Source organism: Poecilia formosa, unplaced genomic scaffold, assembly GCF_000485575.1.
Source record: "Poecilia formosa unplaced genomic scaffold, Poecilia_formosa-5.1.2 Scaffold30, whole genome shotgun sequence".
NCBI lineage: Eukaryota > Metazoa > Chordata > Actinopteri > Cyprinodontiformes > Poeciliidae > Poecilia > Poecilia formosa.
Window position 1 is genome coordinate 67,310 of NW_006799969.1, and position 10,828 is coordinate 78,137.

General features: G+C 35.7%; 1 protein-coding gene across 1 annotated transcript in view; it reads left to right on the forward strand.

Annotated features, from left to right (window-relative positions):
- The window catches only part of pax1a (paired box 1a), a 5,064-nt gene extending 3,498 nt beyond the window's left edge, over positions 1-1,566 (forward strand). The window contains exon 4 of the mRNA XM_016670046.1: positions 84-1,566. Coding sequence (XP_016525532.1) covers positions 84-191 — 108 coding nt within the window. The 3' untranslated portion in view covers positions 192-1,566. The remainder of the gene's footprint in view (positions 1-83) is intronic.
- The last annotated feature ends 9,262 nt before the right edge of the window (positions 1,567-10,828 follow it).

Below are 10,828 nucleotides of genomic sequence, written 5' to 3' on the forward strand. Positions count from 1 at the left end.
TATAATTTGAGTTAATCATATTTTTAGATGTTTTCTCCTCTTCTTTTTTGATCATATTTTTAGATGTTTTCTCCTCTTCTTTTTTGCGCCTATCAGGAGACAGAAAACCCCCCAGTCCTCTGAGCAAACAGCACCAACATGAAGACTTGAACAGTGTGCATGGACTCTCTCTCGCTACCTCATCCTCCTAACCGGGACTCAAACACACCCTAATTACCAGACACATTTAACTGAACTCATTTCAACAGCTCCAACAGTAAGTGAGATCACTACAATGGCTTGTTTGTGACTGACAGTCAAAAACAAAAAAAACGCAGGCCCCGTCAACATGCGTAACGAGTGAGCTCAGCAGCTCTGTCGGCCTTCATGGCTACTTGAATGTAAGCTTGCATGGATGTATCGGTGTTTTCCCCTCCCTGGTGGATAGTTTATTTCCCCTTTTTTTTTTATGTTGTTGAAATATTTCATGTTGCTATAGGCTGTATCTAATTGAGGCTACAGGATAAAAAAAGAAAAAAAAATACATGTAAATCCGCTCAACGTTTATTATAAGACAAGGTCTATTCAGTGATTCGCCATTTATTATTGTCCTAAATTGTGACCACGAGTGACTTGACGATGCGAACAAAGTTATAAATTGTCTAAATGTAAAATATATACTAAAGCTTTAATTATATATTTTTATAATTTCATTGTGAATATATATATAAAAAAATAAAGGCCGTCTTCAATGCCATCTGTTGTTCTAGCCTACGTTATTGTTTTATCGGTCCGTGAAGTGGCACCAAATTGAAGAAGGGGCGCTAACTGGCTAATGTAGAGTTAAGATACCAGTAATCACATTTTGTAAAGGTTTTCTCCAACTTTGTTTGCTCTTAACTTCCCTCTTTCTAGGGTCAATGTTTTAATACTATTTATTTTTTTTTTCTTGAAACTGAAAGCCTGTAATTGTGAAAATAATGAAATCACCCGTCTTACACTGACCGAGCTGAAATTTGGGAAAATAAGTTATTTTCAGTGAACAGAGGACTCGGTTAAGAGAGTGGCGTTTTGCTTGTCCTGACAACTTTATATATGCTATGCGGGGCAAAAACCTAGAAAAAAGCCAGGACTTTCTTCATATGAAAGCATTTCTTTTTTGGAATTGAACCCTAATGTCGATAACGATTAGACAACTATTTAGTGGGAATTTTGTTTACTCAGCCATGGAGCTCTCTGCAGGCTGGGCGCCTCCGCTGATGCTATCTGGCTTGTAATTGATACCCGCCATGATGAAAATCAGAGGGCTGATCGTACACCTTCATCAACAGGGTCGTACAGGAGAGCAACTAGAAATCATGGGCTCTATATGCACCCACACGAAGCACCAGGAATATGTTTTATCCGCAGAAGTGACGGGGATTTTCCCCAATACAGGCCTGTGTGGCTCTGCCCTCCCTCTCCTACTTTGTAAACAGTTTATTCCTGTAGCCTGTTTGTTTTCTGCCAATTCTGACGAAACGACTTCTCATTGCACTCCCTCACAGGTTACTGTGTTCCACTGAAAAATCGTTGCAAAACTTTACGTAGCACATTAGTGCTAGACAAAAATTATTCTGCTGAGCTTGCATTTATATTTATTTATTTTTTTATTTTATTTTATTTTTTATTTTATTTTACAAGAACTTTCTTGATTTTGGATCAGTTTTTTAAGCAACTTTAGTTTTCGATTTCTCAGTTTTACCCCTTTTTTGTGGTTGTGTTTGAGATTATTAGCTGTTATTATAAAATATGTTTTGTCACATTTTGTTGCTAAAATATGTGAATTTAAAAAAAAAATAGTTGTGCAACAAATAAAGCATCATTTTTTTTATTACAAATGGAAGATAATTAGTTTTCTTTAAAGGTTAAATTTCTATAATTACATGTGCATGTAATTCAGCTAAATCAATGAATAAGTTATTGCTTCTTCTTTAAATAAATGAAAAGCAGCTGTTGTTGCTGCTTTAAATAATTTTAGGTGGAAATTCAGAGGAATCTGTAGAATCACTGAACAGAACTTTCCTGTTCCAAACCGATTTCCATTTATCTTTAGACCTGACGGGCTATTTCCAGTTTGACAAACTTTTGCAGCAACTTTTACAGTGGTAGTACTTTTGAATCCAAGCCAAAATGAACAAAATGAAGGCTTTGAACAAGAAAATTTCAGATGCATCAAAAAATATCACTTAAAGTTGTATGTGATTTTTCTTTTATTAAACTTTAATAAGCATGCAATAAGTTTTCAAGACCTTATAAAATATTTTGCTTTCAAATTCTTTTGATTTAGTAGCAAAAATCCTTCATACAGAAGAAATCTCTTGAGACTCATTGTCTCCTTTTATAAGAGATCTGTTGCATACATCACAAAAAACATAAAAACAGTAAGACACCGATCACCATCTTTATTTGCCTCAAAAATGAACTTTGTTTTTTAGACCCATTTGATTCCCCTGAATTCTGTGGATAACATTTACTATCAGACATATGTTTATTTAAGCTATGTTAAGTAATAGATGTAAGGTCCTTCTTCTGCTCAACTGAGAATCATAGGGGAGAGAGGATCTCTGCAAAACGTTGGTTTGCTGGGAAATGCAGAAGAGAAATACACTGATCAAATTCACTTTTTTATTTTACGTCTGAGCTTCTGATTTTAACCAAGGTTTTCTAAAGTATACAACACATTGAAGAGAGAGAGAAAAACAAAAAACAAAAACAAAAAAACATGCAGAACATATTTTGACAAATTTAGTAGTTTTAGATTTCAACACATAATCAAGGTATAACATAAGCTCCATTTGTGGATCAAAGCGTGCAGCTCGAAGTTTCATCAATATATATATATATATTTTTTTCTGAACTCAAAACAAGCATGTGGAAGTGTTTTGGATGGTGAATTCATATCCAGAAAATAGTGGAAGTATTTGCTGTACTATGGAGAAGAGGGAATATAACGCAATCTTTTTTTTTTTTTTTTTTTCAGATTTGAGCTGAAGATCACCTAGTCAAAGCTTATTAAAGCATTTCTAGAATATTCTATGGTATTAGTTTGACGTCAAAGTGGATTTTTCTTACATAATTTTTTCCTGTGAAGCTCAGGGGCTCTCTCAGATGAATTCCTTTAGGTTGAGATTATCTCTTTCAATGTTGGAAATGAAAGCAAATTCAAATCACAAAAATGTGTTGTTGGATTTCTTTTTTTTTTTGACATTGTTAGAACTTTCACAAAGAACAAGAAACAATTTTGAGTGACAGGAAATCAATATTATTAATGCAATTGTGGAATGACCAACTAATTTTATTCTTAATCAGTCCAATCAGCTTTGATCATTTTTCTTTTTTAATTAAGCATTGAGGGAATATTTCTCTAATGTTCTTGTGTATTTAATGCAAAAGTATTAAATAAGCCTGGGTTTTAAAGAGAACTGCATTTGACTACAGACTAGATTCAGTGTATATGTTGAATTGTTGCATTGTATGTTCATTGGTTTAAAAAGAGCTATTTCAGTTATTGAAAAAGTGGCAAAGTTCATGAAATATCTAAGTGAAGAGCAATCTGGTTGAGCTTGGAATTGACAGTTAGGTGACTGTATTGCTAGGTCACGCAAATATAAATAATAAACAAGTATTTAAAAAATCCATAGGTGAAGAAAAAAACAGACATGAAGATATGCTGGGTTATCTTTATTTTATTCCACCTGCACTATTAAAATCTAAATCCAGAAGATAATGATTATTTAAACATTCAAAAAGTCCCTTTAAGAAGGAAGTAGTTTATTAGAATATTGTCTTTCAGCCTTGCCTCCCAACATAAAGCCCATAACATAATTTCCCAACTGAGGTTTAAGCTCACTGGATACAATCTTGGTGACATGAACTCTGTTTGGCAATCCTTTTCTCATTTTTTACATAAAATCCCAAGTGGCTCAGCATATCCAAACATTAAGATGGCCTTTGAATACACATGCTCCTTGGCTGGAGTCGTTCGTGTTTTCCCGGATACCACTTGGGGTTCGGAAAACACTCCTTCATGGTGGTGGGGTTACTTCCTGCGGGACCCACGGTCATCAATCAGGGGAGCAAGTGATACCCCCCACGGCGTCTGCAGCAGACATTCCCTGCTCAGAGGGCAGCAGGTGGGCTAGTTTCAGATGTTTTTAGGAACTGACACAAGGCTCAGAAACATGCTTGGGAACGACTGATACACCAGATACTAGTGGGTTTATTTGTTTGAGTTGTTTTTGAAAATCAAAATTATTTAATGTATTTGTACAAATTTTGTTACACCTTTTATTTACTGGGATTATCCGGATTTTTCAGGTTCTGTCGATTTTCTTTTTAAATTGATTGCTGTTAGAGCACTTAAAAAGAGTCTGTCTGACAAGACAAAGTAGGTTTAAACATCTGGAAAAGGCAACACATCATGTCTAATCAAAATAATTTCAAAAACAGGTGAGAAAAAAAAAAAAACTTTATTTTTCAGTCTGGAATCTTTGGATTTCCAGCGAGCCTCAGGGAGATCAATAAACTACAAATGGAGAAAATACATAACAACGAAATATTATTCTATGAATGCATCACCGACTCATCCTGGAACTCACAGAAGAACCCAGATTAACATCTAAAAAACCCCAGGCTTTACTTGTCTCAGTAAAAGTTGGTGTTCAGTTATTCAACACTAAAAAAAAGACTGAGCAAAAATGATATCCAATGTACAGTTCCAAGCTGAAAACTACTGCAGCCCAAGGATATGAATGTCTCGTGTATTGCCCAAAAAGGAAAAAAAAAACAAAAAAAAAAAAACAAACATTTTGCTGATTCTCCTAGATTTTGGGGGAAATATTTTGTGGAGACTGAGGAGACAAAGGTGGAAGTTTATTTGTAAAATGTGTGTATTGCCTAAAGTTGAAAAAGGCATCATACCTACAGCGAAACATCATGGTTGGGGCTGCTTTGTTCCTTTTGGAGTTAGATGATTTGCTGTAATTGATGAATTTATGAATTCTGCTCTCTATCTGGTCTTTTTTATTATTAATATTTTGCAAGACAGTCATCCAAAATCTAAACCATAAAGAAAGAGAAACCAGAAAGTGTTTTTAGTGTTGTTGTGCAAGTCTGGCCCTAAATCAGATTGAGACTTTGGTATGAGCTCAAACAGGTCACTCACCTTCAAAAATCCTTCAATGTGGCAGATTTAAAACAATTCTGTAGAGAACGTGGGGGTAAAATTCCTTCACAGGTGTTTTAAAAATATATTAGTAAATATTGTAAATGTTTGATGGTAAAAGGTGACGGAACTAGTTCTTAGATTCAAAAGGTAATTATTTTTGCCTTCTGTCTTCTGTCAATAAATTATAAAACATTTTGTTGTATTTATATACATTTAAATTTACTCCCAGATTCTATTTTTTTCAATGCACTTGAACACATTTAGAAGTCCAACAAATGTGAAAATAGATAAAAGGGAACACTGTTAAGCAAATAAATAGTTTGTTAGCTGCTTTCCTCCTGACTCTGTGTCTTATCTTTTTTTTGTGAAATTTTATTCCTTTTCAAAATAAACATTCTGGCTACCTGCCTGACTCCCAAGGTTGATCATGTATAAATAAGGTTTCCTAAACATTTTCTATGTATCTTCACTGTCTTCACAGCAACATCTCCTTTGCAAATTATGAATAATTCATAATTCACACCTTTATTTTAGTGTCCAAATTTCAAGCATGTAATTTTTAAAGTGGATTATTAAGTCCTTTCTTGTTTGTTAGACATTTGTTGAAATTTGAAGCAGCCATTAAAGTGAGAGTGAGTTTTTTCAGTGTAATCTACAATTTTGTAAGGACAAGAATCGAGCACAAATATGGCCTCGATTTAAACCCTGCTGCTCTGTGATTTCCATGGAGTTGAGACTGTTGCATTGGAAACTTTAGCTTGAAGTGATTCACAGATAACACAAGCTCGAACAAGGAAAAAAAGATTTCAGACTTGGACTTCTTGATCCTAATGGATATTATATTAAGCACTATTAGTAATCTGTGATGCAGTGCAATGATGACAGAGGCTCCTTAAAAAGCAAGAACAGACTACATGTTAGTCATCTGTGACAATCTATCACTGTCTGCCATGTATGCAGGAGGGATTGAGTGTTCTTAAAGGACCAAAGTTCATTTAATGTAGTTGACACTTTGTTGGGTACAGTATGATTTAGGGCTATTTGTCTTATCTTTATATGTTCCCTTAAAGGGAAGACGCTACCCCAGGCTGTCCACAAGTCATTCATTCACTCATCACTCTCCTTTTGTATGCCTCAAAGTCAACAAGAGAGCATCCCAGGATAGGCGACACAAAAAGACCATATAGGTCTGGGGAAATACAGAACTAGCAGAAAAAGAAAGAGAGTGGTAAATTGGCAAAGTGTCAAGTTAAAAAAAAAAAAAAAAACAATGTCAGCACTTCTACCCCTGTCTGAAATTTGAAATAAATTGACTTATCATGGAAACACGGTGCCAGGAAACAGGTCCAACGCTGGAACATGAGTGAATAGTTGTTGTTGACATGAATGACATGTTTTTTGACAAGCATCTGCTGAACCAGCAGTAGCAGTCCTTGTAAAAATGCTACCTTGAATGGCTGTGTGCAGGAAGAATCTCCATTAGCAGGCGATCTTACAGCAGTTTCGAAGAAGCCGCTGACTGAAAACATTCTGTTGTGTGTCAGTCTAAGGAAGAAGATGCAAATGGTTTTCTGTAATGCTCTCAATTTTATGAAGAATCCCTCTTTACACAATCATCCCAGAACAGAGCCATGTTTTTTTTATCAGCAGCTAGATGATAATGCAGGCCAAATATATAAGTGGGCCCTTTGACTGGGAAATAAATAAGAATATTGAGACCATTGGTAAAGTTTGGTGCTAATCCCCATTTTCTTAACTTTTTACACAGTGGGAAATACCAGAAAGTACCCACTCCCTATTTTTATTTATTTATTTTTTTTAATTACAATAAGCACATAACACTTTCTTTCATTCTGCTTCCTGACACAGTGGCGTGGGAAAGACCTGTTTCAACTACTTCCACGATAATTCTACTTGTAACAATTTAAACCAAGGAAGGATTAGAGATTTTTGATTAAAAAAGAAAAAAAAAGAAAAAAAAAAGAAAAACAAAAATTAAAAGACATAAAATCATGACAGATACTCCTACTCCTGTTTTAGTTAGTAAATAACACCTCCAGAATTTAGCCGCATATTGAATTTAGCCACCAAAGTATCGGCACTGCAACTCTTGTAATTCAATCGCCACGGCTTTTTTTCCACCGACTGTCCACAGGATTTCCAAGCAGGCAGAGTTACAGCTCTGAAGTCTAGAGGATGATAAATGTCTCCCTCCCATGTTCTTACTTGCTCTGCCAGCTCACCACATCAACCAGATGCTCTGAAAGCAAAAGGGACAGAGACATGATGATGACATTTGGCTTTCTAAATGAAAACGTATCATTTAACATTTGCTCTCAGGAGATCTCGCCGCTGTTTTTGGTCCTCTGAGGATAACAGCAGCAGAGCAATGCAGAGCACAACCACAGGATCATGTTGAATTGTAGAGCCCAGTTTTGATTATTATATACAGATGACTAAAGAGCATGAAATTATGTTTGCAAACACAATAAATTTAACTATTTGAAATCTCTGCAATGAAAGGAGGCATATTTTTGGAGTCTAGAAGGTTTAAAGTATTTTTTATTTTTTTTTTTATTTTTTTGCATTTAACTGCTTTTGCAGTTGTAGTGTGCAATTCTCCACTGTCCACATACAGTTTCTATTGTGGAAAAATCATGGAGTCCAATGTACAGTAAACGTGTTATTTAGACTGAGTCTGGGATAGTGCAGAGAGAAATCGTTGTTGTAGATAAATCTTTTCATTTGTGGAAATTACAGAATTAATGTCCAACCAGAACCTGCATGTGGAGCTCGCTTAAAATGTGCTAAAACATGTAACACACAACTGGGTTCTGTCTCGAAGAAAATTAGTTCTACATTCAAACTATATTTAGGTGACAGCATGAGGATAACTTTTCAATAACAAGTGCACATGGTGAACTATCTTACTGTCTGTGGGCTGCAGGAGGACAATCCTCATTTTCAGCTGGTATTTTGAGCTAGGAAGCAAGGTGCTTGCATTTTCAGATATAATAAAAGGTAACTAAGGGATTTACTTAGTGTATGTGTATGTATACTATCCCTCACAAATACGATTGTTGATGACATAAACATAAATAAACAGGTTTATGTTACTTCTGTCAACAAATTCTGTAAGAAGATCCATATGAGAGCAATAGAGAAATGTATTTCAAGTATTTAAAGCACTGAGGGAGTCCATCTCTCAATACTTTGTGATTTCCTTTGCTTGTTTGCTCCCGTTCATTCCAGCGAAAAGCCTAAAGCTTTCACATGGGTCCCTTTTTCTAACAAAATGTTAATTAATTTCCCAGATTATCTGGGCACTGGAGCTATAAGCAAATATTTTTCTGTGGAAAAGCAAATACCGCTCTTGCTGAGGACTGTTTTCAGCGGTGGGTGAATTCTGAGTTTGAGTCCCAGAGAGTATTAATGGCATTAAGGTGCTGTAAACAGATTCAAAGCAAAGAATAATAGAAAAATTACAAATAATAAAACCTTCCACAGAGTTTGACGTTTAAATTGTGTTTTTAATATTTTTGATCATATTATAATAAATGTAATTGACTAATCAAACTTATTACGCAAATTTGTGTTGGATCAATCCTTTGTTTCCTCTTTGGTAAATTTAAAATATCCTATTTAGTAATAAAAAATAATAGTGAAAAAAACTAAAGTAATGTTGAATAAGTGTGCAAATCAGTAATGGCTTTTTGACAATTATGTTGTTATTTCCATTGTTTGAATTCATCATTTAGATATTTGGATTAATTGCACAGCCCTAATTTATAGTACCTCTTTAAGGTCCTGAATAAAGGTCAGCTGTTCTGGTTGTCCTGGTTTTTTTCATGGCTGCGTCCTGCACCAGATGCCATCGTCTGTAGAGAACTTCTAAAGCATGGGAGGGACCTCATTTATTTCCATTGGGGCCTTAATCAACGTAGATGGCCCACAGTATTTAGTTGTTAGTTACAGTTATTTTTTTTTCCATCTATAATAATTGAGTTGGTTTTGCAACACAGTTGTACAAATTAAGTGTCACATTAAAAGTTCTAAAATCATTTTTTCCATCTTGTTCTCCATCATTTAATTACACCACAAAACAAAAAAAAATGGAGCTTTAACAGAGCTGTGTAGGATATTAAAATGCACTGTATGCTCCAGAAAGATAAAACTAACTAAAAAGCAAATGAGAGACTTCCTTTTTGCTGTTTATTTTATTTGTGAGTATTCTCCAGTTTAAAAAGAATAAAAAAAATAATAATAAGCATGCACCTCATATTAAAGCATGTAGTCCCATACAATCCTGCTGTTGTTATTGCATTTCTGGAATTTACTCTCCCTTTGGACGCATGACCAGTCATGTTTGGTTATTTTCATATTAACCCTGTATGTCATTTGGTCCGTGTTCTGTCACTGAACATTCCTCCCAGCGGGAAGACCCTTGGTTCAGTTTCAGATTCGTGTTTTCGCCATGCCAAATTAACAGCTCCCCTTTGGGTCAATGCTGCGTGCGAGTGCTAAGATGGGTGAGGCACGTTCAAGTGAGAAGTACCAATAACAGCAACATGCATGGTTCTCCACAACTGGCTGCACTTCGTGTTCTTCAAAGGGCCTCCCTCACCCCCACCATTGTACTTTGGTTTAGAGCTGCACAAAACGTTGGGCTTCCTGGGCCTCCATGTTCTAGAATGTCCCAAACAACAGTGTTGGTTGTTTAAACTTACTGACACTGTCAATATGGGAAAGTTTGGGCAGCTATATAGCTATAGCATGTGTTATATTTAATCCCGGATATTGCACAAATTCAGAGGGCAGTGTAAGTTCATGTTGATGGAGACAGCAGTCTTGGTGATCACCCAACAAGTTCCTTAAAATCTGACAAGGGATAGGGGCTGGCAGCTCTTGCTGGCGCCTCTGTCGCAAACGCTCAAGGAGTGGCAGCAGCGTTGCAAGGTCAAAAGGTTGTTAAATGACTGTCATTTTTGTTTACTTTTCAGCCGTTGTTGCATTATCTGTCAGTCTCACTGAATGGTGACGGCTTTTGTTCCTGGTCTGCATGTACACATAAAATATTTAACAGAGCAACAGGTTCTGCATGCACTAGACTTGTACCTGTGCAGGAAATGGTGCACTTTACGTTGCGTTATCTCATCTGAACACAGGTGAAAAGGCTATGAATTTTTCTGCAAGACATACGAATAGAAAACTCAAGTCAGACTGTCAACTGAAGTGTCACACATTTGCACTGAAACAAGACAGAAATCCCGCAAAGTCACAAATAATCAGCAATATTTGAGTCCCTTGAGATGAACACCATTATTATTTTACCTGTACAATAAAAGCCTACCTGCCAATTTTTTAAAGCAATTGCTTTAAACTTTTACCAAGTCAACATTTATCCTAATATTACGGTACCAATAGTACATCTTCTATTTTATGTGATCTTATCCACGGGAGTTCAACACATCACTTTGTCGTTCTTTTTTTTTTTCATGGGAAAATGGAAACGAAAAGCCTTTGACTTCTATGCAGCTCTTTCTGTAGCGCTACCTGAGAGAAACAAAGGCGGAGTGTCAGAGTGACAGAGGAATTGCTCGTCTTCTCCAAGTGTTTTCAGTTCTCCTAGCATGAATAAGA